The sequence below is a fragment of the Felis catus genome, chromosome A2 (genome assembly GCF_018350175.1).
Source record: "Felis catus isolate Fca126 chromosome A2, F.catus_Fca126_mat1.0, whole genome shotgun sequence".
Lineage (NCBI taxonomy): Eukaryota > Metazoa > Chordata > Mammalia > Carnivora > Felidae > Felis > Felis catus.
The window spans coordinates 140,376,807-140,394,917 of NC_058369.1; the positions used below are offsets into that span (position 1 = coordinate 140,376,807).

At 39.6% G+C, this 18,111-nt stretch overlaps 1 protein-coding gene across 1 annotated transcript in view; it reads right to left on the bottom strand.

Moving 5' to 3' along the window:
- Window positions 1–241: 241 nt before the first annotated feature.
- TAS2R16 (taste 2 receptor member 16) overlaps window positions 242–18,111 on the bottom strand; it is a 56,132-nt gene continuing 38,262 nt past the window's right edge. The window contains 7 exon segments of the mRNA XM_045052638.1: window positions 242–2,040; window positions 2,043–2,327; window positions 2,329–2,358; window positions 2,360–2,564; window positions 2,566–2,683; window positions 4,123–4,372; window positions 5,361–5,493. Coding sequence (XP_044908573.1) covers window positions 1,834–2,040; window positions 2,043–2,327; window positions 2,329–2,358; window positions 2,360–2,564; window positions 2,566–2,683; window positions 4,123–4,372; window positions 5,361–5,493 — 1,228 coding nt within the window. The 3' untranslated portion in view covers window positions 242–1,833.

Genomic DNA, 18,111 nt, shown 5'->3' on the forward strand with positions numbered 1-18,111 from the left:
ACTGACCTTTCTATGCAACAGCAGCAGTGGTTCTGAGGTCTGACACATGGCACAGAGTCTTTGGTGAGACTGGTCTCTCAGACTATGCTTCTGTTTCACATCCTCAGTTTCTTTTTTTATTTTTTTTTTAATTTTTTTTCAACGTTTATTTATTTTTGGGACAGAGAGAGACAGAGCATGAACGGGGGAGGGTCAGAGAGAGAGGGAGACACAGAATCGGAAACAGGCTCCAGGCTCTGAGCCATCAGCCCAGAGCCCGACGCGGGGCTTGAACTCACGGACCGCGAGATCGTGACCTGGCTGAAGTCGGACGCTTAACCGACTGTGCCACCCAGGCGCCCCTCACATCCTCAGTTTCAAATGTGAATTTAAGGGATGGCTTTACTTGGAGACAAATTGGAATGACATACCCAAGACCAGATGGGAATTTCCATTCCCTTCCAGGGACTAAGTCTTTCTTTCACAGTCTAGCTTGAGATAACTGTGTCCTTTTCCCGATAGGTTGGCTTTTTCTCAGCAGGTGCTTCAGTCTTCTAGTGAGAGAGCCAGAATTTCAGTTCATCACACATGCTTGATTCATATAAAAGGTGAAACCTCAGGCACCAGGATGCCTTAAGAGATGAAGCTGTCTTTAGGAAAAATACCTTGATAAGTGCCTGGAGCAGACAAAAGCTGAGACCCAAAGGCCTGAGAGTTGGGTGTTGCCAAGACACTTTGTTGCGGGTGGGCCAGGGTGAAGAGGGGAGAAATGATGAACAAGATGTCATGGGAAGAGAGTGGGGCTAGTTTTTGCAAAGGAAAGAATATGAGAGAGTTCTGTGGGATTGAGAAGGCTGAAAAGGGCTTCCAAAGCACAGGAAAGTCCTACAGGTGATTTTTAATTGAGTACTATGCAACTCTTATATTCTTACCCATTTGAGGAGGACTTTGGACTATGACCGAGCACATATAGAAGAGAATAGAAAATTTAAGCCAATGTAATTCAGATTTTACAAAGTAAGAGGAGTTTCCCAGCTGACCCCTGGGTTATATATCGAAAACCAGCTAAGCCTCAATCTAGGAATCTTCCTAGAAAGTTCTGTCCAATTTGTAGTACAATAGAGAGGCAAGTATCCAACCAATGGAAACTATCTACAATTGACCCAGTTAGGTTGCCAATATTTGGAGAGGTTCTAGGATGAACCCAGACTGGGTCAGTAGTCTGCTATTCTGGGAAGAGTATAGTTTCTTGGTGAATGAAAATAAAAGAGGCGTTCATTTTTGACTTGAGTTTTAGAGGAATTAAGGGACAGTATTTGGTAGAGAACCAAATAAGAAAATTTATGTCATTGGATAAAGGTTTAGAAGCAGTAGCAGCAGAGAGAGAGAGAGAGAGAGAGAGATGGCAAGACCTTTTCTTGACTAAGTTTAGGAAAGTGGATTGAGGGGTTAGCATGGGGAATATTCAGGGTGTGGGCAATAAATTCTTGAGGGGAAGGGATTCATATTAATGCATAAAGTAATTGGCAGTCATGAAAAGGATAAAATAAAAATGCATGAGAAAGTTGGGACCAACATGGTGATTGTGGAAAGCAAATGAAGGAGTGCCATGGAATAGAGAAAGAATTGATTAGAGATAGATGGCTGTGGGATGAAGGAGAATAAGGCTTGCACATATGGTGTATTACTATTACGTGGGGGATTGTCAAGAATAATGCTGGTTATTGGTATTAGTTGTGTCAATGCATACTCCCATTTACCCAGGGGTCTTGTTGTACCCTGTGCCTCAGTCAGTCTCTAGGCTCCAGCACCTTATCTTGAAAACTTTTTCAATTTAGGGATGCTCGGCATTAGTTAAGTGGCGTGAATAGAGACTATAGCACAGATGACAGCTCCCCAAGCCCCGAACCAAGACCTTTTATCCAATGAGATACTCATAATAGAGATGAGTAGGGTCAGCAAGTAAGAAGTGAAGAGGATGAGGAAAATGGTGAGAGACCTGAGGGCAGTGGTGTGAGCTTTCATGCTGGAGCTGCAGTGACCAGTGCTATGGTGTTGCATTGTTCCATGTGTTGGAACAGTGAGGCCATGAGCAGGATTGTGGAGGCCAGGAACAGGAGGAAAGGAATAACCAATGCAACCATTAGATGAGATATGGTAAACAAATGGAATGTCTTAAGTCCCTTAACCATAGTGCTGTTTGTAGAGAAACACCCCACGGTGATTAAGCGAACATTGACACAATTCCTAATAGTTGAAAAGATGATTGACACACAAAAAACCAACAAAGAACCCAGCAACAGCCAAGGAACAAACCTCAACATTCTCCACCTCAGCTAGAAGAGGTGGACTGGTAAAGGAAGAGACTTTGACACAGTTAGAAGACAGCAAGCAAGCTGGTTAACCAGAAAGTAAGAGTATTAGTAAATTCTCAGGTGATTGATAAGTACCAAAATACATAGTTAGGGTTAAAATAGGAGCAAAAATTGTATAGGACAGATGCCCATTGTAGACAGAAGCAGCAAATACCCAGGCAGATGAGACTCAAGTCCACTGATGACAGCCTTTTGGCCTGCACCCACTCTGCCCAGCACTGCAAACATTAAGCTCCTCTGCATAATTACTCTCAAGGATTTGAGCACATAGATGGTTATGAAGAAGATAGTGAGCCAAGGGGCATCATTCTTCCACTCCAAAGTATCTTCTTGGACACGGACTCAAAATCTCTGCAATAATTTCCAGGTAGGGAATAGGCTCCAAGTCCCACTATTGTCTCATGCAAGAAAATACCGCCCTCTGGATGTAAATTTTTCCCAGCTCATCTTTCACTTTGCTATTTTCCTATCTGCAAGATCTGCTTATGCTTTGCTTGCTGGTTTTTTAGCAGGCCCGGATGCAAAGAAATCTGTTTGAATGTTGTTTCCTGCTCCTGAGGTGCCTTGATTATTCCCATAAAAGACATACTTATTTCATAGTCATGCTGTTTATATCTTTATCTGTCTAAGGCATCTTTAACTTATTTTCCCATCTTCTTTAAATGATATCCTCACTTCTTGGGGCGCCTGAGTGGCTTAGTCAGTTAAGCGTCCGGCTTCAGCTCAGGTCATGATCTTATGGTTCATGGGTTTGAGCCCCATCTCGGGCTCTGTGCTGACAGTTTGGAGCCTGGAGCCTGCTTCGGATTCCTTGTCTCCTTCTCTCTCTGCCCCTTCCCCACTCTCTCTCAAAAATAAACAAACAGTAAAAAAAAATATTTTTTAAATGATATCCTCACTTCTTTAACCTAAAATTTGAACCACAGGGAAGATAAAGCCTTCACCGTCCATTCATGTCCTGGGTAATATTTCTATTCTGCTGAAGGCCATAATAAGGAAACCTTCAGAAATCCTCTCTCCTTGGCTTCCACAGTAGGCTGAAGTGGATGCTATAACCAAAGTGTGAGTGCAAATTAAAAATAACAAAGAAAAGTCCTTACTCTCAGTTTCTACCTGCAATATTGCTAGAATTCCAGACCTTCAAGTACCCTCATCCAATGCATGCCACTTTCATAACTGCCCATTGAGTTCCTGCACTGCACTCCCTACAGTGGAAGGGTGGCATCCTTAGCTGTTGTTCTGCCAATTTCAATGCCTTGAGCCAATGCTTTATATATCTTTGAGAATTGTTCATGTTCCATTGACATCATTGTTTTTTGCCTTCCTACATGGCCAGCTCTTTTTGTCACTGCTGACATTGCTCAAGATGAATAAAGAAGGCCCTCTCACCACTAGTAAAACAATTTTTTTTTTTTTTTAAATTTTTTTTTTTCAACGTTTATTTATTTTTGGGACAGAGAGAGACAGAGCATGAATGGGGGAGGGGCAGAGAGAGAGGGAGACACAGAATCGGAAACAGGCTCCAGGCTCTGAGCCATCAGCCCAGAGCCCGACGCGGGGCTCGAACTCACTGACCGCGAGATCGTGACCTGGCTGAAGTCGGACGCTTAGTAAAACAATTTTTAAAAATTAGGCCTGTTGAGCAGAGAAGCCAAGAAGCTTTGCTTTCTCTGTTTGGGAGGCTGGAACAATGGAATCACTGATGGTCGTGACTTCAAATGTCTCTGACTGGTATAATCTGGTCCTGTAAACTATCAGCCCTCTGTACGGTACCCATGAATTATTTCTGGAAGTGTCCCCTGTGGGCTCACAAGCAAGACTGACTGCAGCAGATGCTGGATGGTCTGATTTGTCAGGCACCTGCTGAGGATACTGCACCTGCCAGCTGCTTCCCTTTCTAGCAGTGTACCATGGTGTTTGCTGTACTCTTCCCCATCACATGCTATGATGCTCAAAGCTCCAATTGCTACAGGTCCTGAGCCCAAGCTGAGCAGCCAGTGGTCTGTGGTGAAGCATACCTGTGTTCACATTCACCTGTTACAGGGGACGTGGAAGCTTAACCCCTTGCCCTTCCACGCTTTGCATTCTCACTAGAGGCAAACTTGATTCACAGTTTCTCAAACAGCTCTCATGGCACCTCCATGAAGCAATCTCTTTTTATAACTTGATTCTAGAACCACAGTTCAGTGTACCCAATGATGCTAGGTGGAAGTGAACCCATGGTGTGTGTGGCACCTTGGAACATGAAGATGGAATTGAAAGACTCCGAGACAAAAAGATCCCTATAAGCAGGAACCTGTGAACTGGTAGACTTTAAGCACTGTTTTGGACAAGGGACAAGCTACTCATTACTTCCAAATATCTAGGAACTAATTCATAGCTATATAGGCCGACTAGAGGATGAATTCAGGAAATGAGTTCAGGAAAACTGTACCAGATAGATACCAAACATTTAATTACTGGCTTCAAAAATGAGAAGCAAATTCTAATAATTGCTAGTTGGCGATAAAGACAAAGTGAAATTCATGGACCTTATGTGTGATAAGCACCAAGTCTTATGGACTTTTAATCATTCACAGAGGAGAAAACAGAAGCAATCCAACATGAAGCTTAGAATTCTGAAACATAACAATAAACCACTGAACTCATGATACAAAGGTAAAATAAATAGTTAAAAAATTATACTAGAAAAAAGAAATTAGAAAGCATGTGCTTTGCATTCTCAATAAAATGCAAGAATCAGCAAATTAAAAAAGTGAGATGACAAAACAGTAGCTTGCGATTACCAGGTGAATGGGTTAAGATGTGTCCATACAGGAGTAGGGAGAAAGAAGAGAATGAGAAGTGATGGTAAGTGAAATATGCAATAATAACATTAAGATCTGCCTTTTGTCCAGGATGCACTAAACATGTTGCCTCCAATAGGCACTGCCTCACTCAGAGAACCTCAGAATGCTCATGATGCTCCAGACCTCCTTCTGAGGGGTTCTTAAGCGCAATACTCACCACTATAGCCCTCGTGACAATACCAGCCGCTGTAGTTGGACCAGGAATGAGCACCTGTCCAAACCAGCCACTGATAGGCTGGCCCGCAGCCCCAGGGATGATCTGGCACAACTCTACTCCACAGAGGCACTCTCTTTGTGATAACAACCAATCAAACAACCCAGATTCTCTGAATGTGACATGTAAAGAGTCCCTATAAACTGGTGGTTAATGTTCTGTGGGGTTAGGAGTTCAAAGGTTGTCTTTTATTACGTCTGTGTGTATGACTCCTGTAGAGCAATCTCTGAGGTCCCTTGATTTAGCAACTAGAACACTATAGCCTCTAGCTGGTGCCTAGAAAATATCTATTGAATGAATGAAGAACACAAGAAGAGCAGACTAGAGAACCACATATTCTACCATAAGTGTAAGGGCCAGTGGCCTAACATTGTAGAGAATATACACTATGGTTATATTCCTATGCCATTCAAATAACTGAAATTGGAAAGGTTGATAAAATATAAGTGTGCCTAAATTGGCAACTATTTTTCAGGGAAAAATTGTGGCTTGAACAAATGCACTGAAACTGAATGAGACAAATGGTGACTTATAATCACATGTGACATTGTGGAGAGAGATTTCCATGATCCACATGACTGTGGATATGTACTGTCAATCACTGTTTGAACCAATGGGACAGGCAAAATGAACCCAAGTTAATACAATGTAATTTCAGCAATACTATGGTCACGTGCCCATCACATGGTAGTTTATTTACAATTTCGTAGATAAAATAAGGGTCCACAAATTGTCATATTTGAATCCCTGAAACCTTTGACTATGTTACCTTATACGGCAAAAGGACATTGCAGATAATCTCAATCTTGAGATGATAAGATGATCCTGGAAAACTGGAATAGACCCAGTGTAATGACAAAGGTCCTTGTAAGAGGAAGGCAGGAGAGTGAGAGTCAGAGGAGGTGATGTGATGATGGAAGCAGAGATCAGAGTCACAATCTAAGGAATCCAGGCAGCTTCTAGAAGCAGGAAAAGACAAGGAACAGATCCTCCCCTAGAGTTCCCAGAAGGAGCACAGCTATGTGGACACCTTGATTTAGACCCACAAGTCTCACTTCAGACTCTGACCTCTGGAACTTTAAGATAATAAATTTGTGCTGTTCCAAACTACTACATTTATAGTAATTTGTTACAGCAGCAATAGGAAGCTAATACAGAGGCAACTCTAAGAAACAGACAGCCAAACTCTATGTTAGTTGAATTATATTTATAGGTACCTATATTTAGTAAGTAATAAAATAATGGGTTTATATACAGGAAAAATCTCAATAGAATAGACTAAGATTTCTGTGACAAATCAGGATAAATATAGGTAGACCACTTAGGAGCTACTTACTACATACTTGAGTTTTACCCCAGAGACCTAGAGTCTCCACAGGTACACATGGACTCATTTCTAGAGCTTTAGAGACCATAACTGACATTTTTGGGAAAATGTCTTCAAGTTCTTTGTGCATTTTTGAACCAGGTTATTTGATTATTTGCTATTGAATTTTAGGAGTTCCTTATACCTCCTGGGAATAAACCCTTTATTATATGTCTGATTTACAAATATTTTATCCCATTCTATAGGTTGCCTTTTTATTTTTGTTGGTTGTTTCCTTTGCTGTACAGAAACTTTCTAGTTTGATATAGTTGCACTTGTCTATTTTTGCTTATGTTCCCTGTGTTTTTGGTGTCACATTGAAGAAATCACTGCAAAGTCCAACTTCAAGGAACGTTTCCCCTATGTTTTCTTCTAGGAGTTTTACTGTTTATAGTCTCACATTTAAGTATTTAATGCATTTTGTGTAGATTTTGTGTATAGTATAAGGGTCCAGTTTCTTTCTTTTGCATTTGTGTATCCAGGCTTCCTAGCACCTTTTGTTGAAGAGATTTTCTTTTCCCCATTCCTTGTCAATGATCAGTTGATTGTGTACACGATAGGTTTTTTTCTGTTCTATCCCATTCTGCTAGTGTATATATTTGTCTGTATGCCAGTACCATACTGTTTTAATTACTGCAACTTTGTAATATATTTGGAAATCTAATATATTTGGAAATCCAAACATGTGATGTCTCTAGCTTGTTTGTCCATTTTCAATCTTCCTTTGGTTACTATGATTTTTCTGTGGTCCCCTAAGAACTTTAGAATTGTTTTTCTGTTTCTACAGAAAAAACAAGTTCATTCCTAAGTATATTATCCTTTTTGATGCTATTGTAGGTGGGGTTGTTTTCTTAATTCCCCTTTTAGATGGTTCATTATTAGTGTATGTAAATGCAACCAATTTTATATATCAATTTTGTATCCTGCAAAATGGCCAACACATATGTGGAAAGATAGTCAATATCATTAATTATCAGAAAAATGCAAATCAGAAGTGCAATAAAGAAAATGTGGAAGATAAATTACTTACTCTTTGTGCTGAGGTTAAAAGCATCACAATAAAGCAGAAAAAAACTGCAATAAATGTCACCTCATATCTGCTAGGATGACTATTATTTAAAACTTTTTTTTAATGTTTACTAATTTTGAGAGAAAGAGAGAGAGCACAGGGAAGAGGCAGAGAGAGAGGGAGAGAAATAATCCCAAGCAGGCTCTGCACTGTCAGCACAGAGCCCGACATGGAGCTCGACCTCACAAACCGTGAGGTCATGACCTGAGTCGTAATCAAGAGTTGGATGCTTAACCAACTAAGCCACTCAGTTGCCCCTAGGATGACTACTATTAAAAAACAAAAAGATAAGCATTGGAGAAGCCGCAGAGAAATTGGAATACTGTTGGTGGGAATGTAACTGTTGGTGGGCATAACAACTATGAAAAAATAGTATGGAGATTCCTCAAAAACTTAACAATAGAACTACCAAATAATTCAGCAATCTCACTTCTGGGTATATATATCCAAAAAGTTGAAGTCAGGATCTCAAAGAGATATCGCACTCCCATGTTCGTTGTAACACTATTCATAATAGCCCAGAAGTGGAAACAACCAAAATGTTCATCAACAGATGAATGGGTAAAGAAAATATGGTATATATGTACGATGGAATATTATTCAGCCTTAAAAATGTAGGAAATCTTACTATTTGTGACAACATGGATGAACCTGACAGATATCCAACATGAAATAAGCTAGTCATAATGAGATCAATAATGCATGATTCCGCTTATATGACATATGTAAAATAGTCAAATTCATAGAATCAGAGAATATAATAGTGCTTCCCAGAGGTTGGGTAGTGAGGAAATGGGTTATTGTTATTCAATAGGAATAATGTTTAAGTCATGTTCAATGAATAAGTGCTAGAGATCTGCTATACAACATGGATTGTATAGTTTAACAATATGATATTATGCATTCGAAATTTGTCAAGAGAGTAAATCTCATGTTAAGTGTTCTTACCACAAAATAAAGCAAAAAAAAAAAAAAAAAGCAAAGGGACACAAGGAAACTCTGGAAAGTGTTGCATATGGTACTACCTTGACTGTAGTGATGGTTATCATGAGTGTTTGTACACGTCTAAACTCATCAAATTGTATGCACTGAATATATGTAGTTTTTGTACAGTTTTCAACCCCCCATGTAATTGAAGGTCTGCATATAACTGGGGCACCTGGGTGGCTCAGTCAATTGAGCATCTGACTCTTGATTTTGGCTCAGGTCATGATCCCAGGGTTGTAGGATTGAGTCCTGTGTCAGACTCCGGGCTGAGCATGCAGCCTGCTTGAGATTCTCTCTCTTTCTCTTTCACTTTCACTCTCTCTCCCTCTGCACCCCCCCTCCACACACACACACTCTCTCCCCCTAATAAAAAAAAATTCTGCATATAACTTTTGAATCCCAGAAACTTAACTACTAATAACCTGCTATTGACCAGATGCTTCACGGATAAAATAGTCATTTAACATATATTCTGTATGTTATCTGTATCATAAACATACTCTTATAATAATGTAAGCTAGAGAAAAAAGGTTATTAAGAAAACCAAAAGGAAGAGAAAATACATTTATCATACTGTACTATAAGAAATCTGCATGTAAGTGGACCCATGTAGTTTAAACCTGTGTTCTAGGGACAACTGTGTATCAATTATACCTCAGTAAAGCTGTAAAAAAAAAAATCAATAACTGAGACCTAAGTTCCATCCCTAATACTCTAATTTAATTTTCTGGGGTATAGGCTGGGTATCAGGATTTTACAAAATCACCCCACCAAATTCTAAATGGCAGCTCAGTTTTAGACCCACGGCTTTAGAGCCACCTCTGTGGGGAAGATACTGGCATGTGTAGTGACAATAACAAAACTTCCATGTGTAGTTTTACTTTGAACATCTGTAAGGCGAAGTGACCTCTTCATTTCATAAGCTTTTAGTAGCTGAAAAATGATGGGAGTGTCCAATTCTTCAGGAAATAATTCTCATTCATCCACAGTATCAAGATAGTCTTCTTTACATATTTTTATCTCTCAGTGCTTTCACCCAAGATAAATTTTGCTGGATCTTTCTTAGTTTCCAAATTTGTGAATGTGCTTATGGTTCTACTATCATCCCAAATTCTGCTTTATTGATTATTCTAGTAAAAGCCACAATTTTTCTGCAGCTACAAATGAAATGTTTAATGCTATATATAGCATCATATTTTCAAAGCATTCATGAACTCCAGGTGCATTTTAATTATCTAATAACATTAGAGCCTGTATATTGCACAACATGTAGGGCTGTGACTTCTAAACAAAGCCTTCTCTAAAGATCCTGTGAAGATTTATACTCTATATACCTCTTTTAAAGTTTCCTTGTGTTATAGAAGTTCAGAGATAATCCATCTTTGGAGGTGACTTAAGCCTATACTTGTTCCTATATATAGTAGGGGAAGCTTCTTTTCCGTCTGTGACAATCTTATTTTTCTTAGTATTTATTTTTTCTGTGGAGGAAGATTGTATCCATCCTTAAAGGCTTTGGGAAAAATGATTTCATCTTCACCCCAAAATGAACAGCATGCTTTGTTTACCTGCCTTCTCCTTTATAACTTCCTTCCCTGAAAAACAGAACTCCTTCCCCAACAGGCTAGTCATAGAGTCTGGTGCCTTCTTTTTTCTTTTCTTTTCTTTTTTAAGTTTAATTATTTATTTTAAGAGAGGCAGAGAGATTATGAGCCAGGTAGGGGCAGAAAGAGAGGGAGAATATCCAGCAGGTTTCATGCAGTCAGTGCAGAGCCCAATGCTGGGCTCGAACTCCAGAAACTATGATATCATGACCTGAACCAAATCAAGAATCGGACACTTAACCGACTAAGCCACCCAGGTGCTCTGGAGTTTTTTTGCTTTTGACCCTTGTTAAAGCAATCCCAGATTTGTCAAAAACCAGTGGTCTTAGATGTTTCCCAGTTAGCCATACACATTCTTTCTTGTGTCACCAGCATTCAATAACAATCAGAATTGATCTTTTTCATTTGAAAATGGTCAGCAGTTTAAATGAATATTTAATAGTAACTAACGTGGTCCATGAAGAAGGTTAGGGAGCTTTCTCTCTCCTATTTCTAATTCTGCCACCAACCTTTGTGGCCTGAAGCAAGTAATGTTTTTCTTTGCTTTTTATCTCATTCTTTAGATAAGAATCATAGCATTAATTTGTTTAGTCTCTAATTTATTGAATGTACACATTACTGAAACCCTGGGAGCATGTACCCAGTCAGTTGGCAAATTGCAAATTATAGACAGTACAAGAACTGTAATTTAATACTAAAATGATGCCACTCAAAGGCCTTAGGCAAAATTCTGACCAAAAGGAGTTAAAGCCCACCACCATCATCATCAACAACTGTGTTTCAGGTGACATGTGTACCTCCATTAGGCACTCTCTCCATTTCATCATTCCAATCAGGCACTATCCATGATGCCTTAGAACCTTTGAACACTCAAGGTATAGGGCTCTGATGACCTGTGGTACTGTGGATGAGAATAATTTCCCCCTTCTCCTGTTATATTCAATTAGAAAGCTACCAAAGCCAAATATTCCAGAGCCTCAGTGATGTTTAATTTATTTCTCTCTCTCTCTCTCTCTCTCTCTCTCTCTCTCTCTCTCTCTCTCTCTCTCTCTCCCTAGGACATAGTATAAATCCATGATGCTGGAAGGGGTTAGGACAGAATGATAAACACTACCCTCAGAGACAGTCCTCTCTTGTAATAATGTCTAAAGCCATGGATCCCATAAATTAACAGCATCATTATCACCTGAAAAATACTTAGAAATGTAAATTCTTGGGCCCTATTCTGACCTATTGAGTCAGAAATACTGGGAGTGGGACCTAACAATCCAAATTTTAACAAGGCTTTTAGGTGATTTGGATGCCTGATAAAGTTTGACAATTATTGATATGAATACATCGTACCTGGTTCCTTCTAGCCTTGGGATGTCTCGAGACCTCGTATACATAGGCTTCCCTGTGGCCACTCCTCAGGGTGTTCTAGTTATAAATATATTTATCTTGACTCCAAGAGAAGACACACTTTGGCCCACGCTGAGATTCTGTCCACATATAAAATAAGTGAGGTTCTTCTCCTGTTTTTAATAAATGAGATCCCACTACAAAAGTATCCTTGTTCTAATTTGGGGCAATCTAATATTTTCAGAGGTCAAATACCTTAGAGAGAGGTTTGGGAATAAATCTTACTTAATGGCACATGGTAAAAAAGAATAAGAGACAGACGAGCTACTGAAGAACTTTGAGAAGCCTTCTCTTGGTTTCCTTCTGTATCTTTCACAACTACAAGGCCAATAACTCATCAGCCAGCCCTGGATGCAAACAATGGTGGCAACCTTCATGGAAGACTAGGATATCTCTGTGCTACCCAAAGGATTTGCATAGGAACAAAAGGAACAAGAAGGATGAAAATGAAAGAAGATGAAGGAAAGGAAAGGATTGAGAAATAAAGAGAAAGAGGACAAGAGTTCTCAAGCCTCCTGGTCATTGTCTTAGCCCAGAATTTAGAGTTGTTCACAGGCTGCCTAAACCCTCTTTAAAGATTAATAATGGCATGTTTTTATATGATAAGAGTAATCTAGTAGAGAAGGTAGATTGATGAGAGAGGACGGGGGAGAAGAAGAGAGAGAGGACTGAGAACTTCTGGAATTTTGTTCAGAGGTAATGGGACCTAGCCAAGTGGAGGAATTGACCTTTGTTTTATGCAAGAATGTTTTCTCCCCAGTAGCAGGAATAAAAGAAGTATATACATGGTGATAACATGTTGAAGTTCCTTTCTTATTGTGCCTATTTTTTTCAGTGAAGTAGGAAACAAAACATTGTAAGCTGAGAAGGAGGAAGGGATGGAATTGTCTGAATTTGAAGACAGAGGTGAGTTTGTGCAGTAGATATTTAGGAATCAGACACCTAGGGGTTGTGCCTTCAGAACTCTAGAGGGCAGCATTTACATAGACTAGTTAGCAAGGACCTGTGGAGACCGTAGCCATGAAAATGTGCTGCTCAGATTTCTAGCTGCTGCTAACAACATGCTTGACTGATGGCCCCAGAGTCTGTCCTTCTAGTTCCACAACCGCATTTGCCATGAAAGCCATGTTTCCCATGGGCTGTTCTCACTTAGTGACTGAGCATGGCAGGAGGAAAGGGAGACTGAGCATGGCTGGAGGAAAGGGAGGAATAATGCAGATCCATTTCTGTGAGATGGGGACTCCTTCACTGTGTGACTTTGGTTCAAGGACACTTTTCAGTCTGGCCAGAACTTCCTTTAAACTGCACTGCAGTCTAAGAATCTTCCTACCTCATCATCTTTCCTCACTCCCCTTCTCTCTAGAGGTCAAATTTCATCTCAGTCTGGATTCTACCTCTGTCATGTTCAGAGTCATCCTCTTTGTTTCACAGAAATTTATCCAGTTAGTCTTTTGCACATAAGATGCTATTGTGGTGTCTGCTTTTTGGAAGTCTGAACTCGCATAAGTAGTCCCAGGAGTGGTCTGAGGAGCAGGTGATAAGATGGGATTTGGAGACTCACTCATTCTTATCCCAGCAGGCAGAGAGGACCTCAATATGAATATTATTTGGGGACACACATAGCCCCTGGCACAATATGGTGCCCTGATTGCTAAAGGTTCACCAGTGGTGACCTGGGAAAACATCTCAGTGGAATGAACTGACCTTAAAGTTGTGATAATTTAGTCATTTGAAAGATAGGGAGGGAACAATACCTACAAGTAGTTCGCTGGTTTCTGCTAAGTGGTACTGACTCCCTGGAAAGGGATAAGAAGAAACTGAGATTCATGGACAAGCAGTTAAAGGTTAAGTATGAAAGCCAGAGGCACCTTTGGTAACTTATCATGAGGCTCTTACCTCTCATAGTGGAAGAGCTAACAGCAGACAAAACTGAGCAGTGAAATGAAGATTTGACAATGTTGCAGAGATCCAGAACTATTTAAATGTTCAGCCAAGACAGGTCTTCCGGGGTAAAGTCAAGGCCCTGGTTGGGAAAACCTGGGATACTTAGATACAGGATGAAGGATATCTGAATATCTGCCCCTTAGGATTTTGGCTAGACAGATATCACTAAACACTCAACACTTTCAGAAGTACCCCTCCATTCCCTGTAAGAGCGAGTATATCTCCCATGCTAGAAGGTGCTGTAGAGGCCCCTTTCTACCAGGCAACAAATGCAGCCCTCAGGAACTACTCTATCTCCTCTCCTGGGTGGCAGACTGCTAACAAAGGTTGTCTCAGAAGGACCTTGATGGGGATGTGGTGAGCCTGATAAAAGAGGAAAGAAATCAAACATGAAAGAACTGTAAGAAATTGGCTAGATGGATTAATAGCAGATGAGAGGCACATCAGGAAAAGGCAAATCAAAACCACAATGAGGTATCACCCCACACCTGTTAGAATGGCTATTATAAAAAGGATAAGAGGGGTGCCTGGGTGGCTCAGTTGGTTAAGCATCCAACTTCGGCTCAGATCATGATCTCGCAGTCTGTGGGTTCAAGCCCTGAACTGGGCTCTGTGCTGATAGCTGAGAGCCTGAAGCTTGCTTCAGATTTTGTGTCATCCTCTCTCTCTGCCCCTCCCCCTCTTGCACTCTCTCTCTCTCTCTCTCTCTCTCTCTCTCTCTCTCTCTCTCTCAAGAATAAATAAACATAAAAAAAAAGATAAGAGAGAACAAGTGTTGGTGAGGATGTAGGGAAAAGGGAATCCTCGTGCCCTGTTGGTGGGAATGTAAACTGGTACAGCCACTATGGAAAACAGTATGGAGGTTCCTCAAGAAATTAAAAATAGAACTACCATAGAATCTAGCAATCCCACTTCTAGGTATATTTCCAAAGGAAATGAAACCACTATCTTAAAGAGGTATCTGCACCCCTATGTTTATTGCAGCATTATTCACTTATTCACATTAGCCAGGACATAGAAACAATCTGAGTGTCTCCTGATGGGTAAATGGATAAAGAAGATGTGATGTATATATGGATGAAGACCTTGAGGACATTATGAAAAGTAAAATAAGTAAAATAAGTCACACAGAAAAGGACAAATACTATGTTTTCACTTACATAAGGAATTTTAAAAAGCTAAATCCATAGAAATAGAGAATAGAATGGTGGTTGCCAGGGGCTGGGGAATGGGGAAATGGGGAGATTTGCTCAAAGGTACAAACTTCCAGCTGTAAGTTGTGTGGATCTAATGTACATCATAGTGATTATAATTAACAAACTGGATCATATATCCAAAAGCTGTTAAAAGAATAGGTTTTAAATGCTATTGTCACACACACACAAAGGTAGTTATGTGAGGAGATGGAGTGTTAACTAATCTTACTGTGGTAATCATTTCACAATATATATGCGTATCAAATAATTACACTGTACACATTAAATTTACATGTTATATGTCAATAGTATGTCAATAAAGCTGGAAAAAAGAGCACATTAAACTCTGCGGATGAAAAGATCAGTGAACTTGAGAAAATAACAACAGATAAATACTATAATATTTCTATTAACAATGAGAAAAAGAGGCAAGTAGAAAAGTCTGTGGAGACATCCAGTTAATAACATATTTTGACTATCAGTGTGCCTTGTATACATTTCCACTTATTTCTATTCTCTCTCATTTTCATATACATGTATATTTGCAACTTCGTTTCCTATATCTTCTTTTTATCACCTTCTGGAGAAAGATACGGGATACAAAACGACTCAATTCATTCAAATATTAACATGTACATGTAATATAGCCACATTAGATTAAAACATACAGCATGCCAGTTTCAATACCCCTTCCCAGTTTTTCACAATGTAATCTGTTTTGGATAAGATTCATCAGCTTATTTCTTTCCTTTGCAGCCAGGTAAACACGAAAAGTGCTCTCCTGGATAATAAGGGCTAAAAATGCATGGCTTAGTTTAACTAGCTGGTTGTTCAGTAGTTTATGAAAACACTTTTATTCTGACGGTAGTATACACAGAGCTGCTAAGGAACCAAAATCCAGATCAGGGCCTTCAGGCTCTTTCTTGACCAATAGCATGCTCCTTTGTAATATTCCACAACCGCAGTAAAGATGAGAAGAAAGGAAACAGAACAGGGAGCGTCAACATGAAGGCTAAACATTTCTAAATTGGGAAGTTGTTTTTTGTTTTTTGTTGTTTTTAGAATATTTTAAAGATTGTCTTGCCTCATAAAGGGGAGCAATAGGAAACAAGAAAAAGTTAATGATGTTTAGGTTAGCCAATATAGTATTTGGGATAAAGAAAAGTGGATACAACTTTTATATAGGAGCAAATGTTTTATTTAAGAATCACTTAACTTTGCTTCATTAAGTAAGAGAATTCAGTTTATCAAATAAGGAGAGTTATTCACAAGCACTAGATTTTTCTTGGAAATCAATAAGCAAATTAGAAGTGAGCCCCTGCTATTGATGAAACAACCCTGAATGGGGGGTGATGGTGGATGGGACTGATAAGCTACCACTGATCCTTACTTGTGATGCTGATGCAAGAGGGGAAAAAAACAGATTAAAAAAAATCCCTGAATCCTACTCAAAGACCTGCCGCACATCATTCCTGCTTTGATAAAATTTGAGAGCCAACGCCAATTTTTGGTTATTACCCACTCTCTATTGCTATGAAAATGTTACGAGATCTCACCATTAATTGAACCCCACTGCAAGAGGAGCAATTAGCCTTATATATATTGCCTCTGTCCCCTGAGCTTGAAGGAGGACACCCTGGCTGAGAGAAGAACCTCTCATCAGACCACAAGTGACAGATAAGAGGAGATGAGGGCCGGGGCCTCTCCTCCCTCCTTTGGTCTTTGAAGCAAAATGTTTGACCTTTGCTTCATGAGTCTGGGTTTGATGAATATTCAATTTAAGTAGACCTGGATTAACTGTCCTCAATCCCTTATTCCTTTAGCTAACTTGAGCCATCTGGAAGAATTACATGGTGTTTCTTACATTTAAGTTGATCCTCTTTGAGCCTTCCAGATTTAACAGCATCAACAGAAAAGCAACATATCTGCTCTTCCTGTAGTTATCCCTCCTGCCCGAATGGCACCTCCAACTTTTCATTTGCTCATGACAAAAATAATGGGGTCACTCCTGTCTCTGTCTTTCAAATCCCACATCCCATCCATTAGCAAATATGGATATCCAAAACTTACCCAGGAACCTATCACTTCTTACTACTGCTGCTAATGCTCTTCAGAAGCAAGGTCCCATCGCCTCTCAGTTCAATATTGCAATTGCTTTTCTACCATCTGTCTGGCTCCACTGTTGCCATCTACTGCTTATTCTCAACATAATGTCCAGAGTGATCCTTTAAAAACGTGAGCCCAATCAGCTATTGCTCTGCACAAAATCCTCCAATGTCTTCCCATATTGTAATGATCTACAACCCCATCATTTCTCTGACTATGCAGGCTCCAACTTCAGGGTCTCTTAGGTCTTTTGATTTGTTGTTCCCAGTCTTACTTAACTATTTCTCACAGATATCTAGTTTACTGTCTCAATTCCTTCTGATCTTTACTCAAATATTACCTTCACAAGCAAGGTTTCTATTGATTCTTATTTAAGATTGCATTTTTCTCCCTCACTATCCTACTCACTCCCTAGTCCTACCTCATCTATCCTAGCCTGTCCTTTTTTTTTTTCCTCACAGCACCTATTCCCAGTGGATACACCATAAACTAAATTATTCGTTTAGTGTCTACTTGCTTCATCAAAATGTAAATGAGGGATGGTAGGAACTTTGTTTTGTGACAACTAGATCCCCAGTGCCCACACAGTGTTGGGATCATAATGAGGCCAGTAAATATTTTCTTGAATGATTCGTTGAAATTTGCTAATAATGTTGATGGCTTTTCTAAGACTATTCCTATTTTGAAAAATATTTGTTCATTACCAGAAAGGGAACCAGATGAAGAAAGGTGGATAAATGATTGCAAGTCTATGCCAAGTTGGGTAAATAATTTAACATTAATGCTGTAATGGTATTGAAATCATAGGAATCTCTTCATGGAGAAATCTCACATTTGCATTACCACCGCTGATGGTGGCCTTGTGTCTGGAGTACATACTGATTTATTCATTATTTCATTGAGCAATAGCTCAAGATCTCATTTAGCCAAAGAGATAAATTTGTAAAGAGTATCATGGAAGCAAAATGTAGTGGCGGTGAGGAAAATAAAAGGGGTACTTGAGAAAAATGTCAGTTCGGTATAA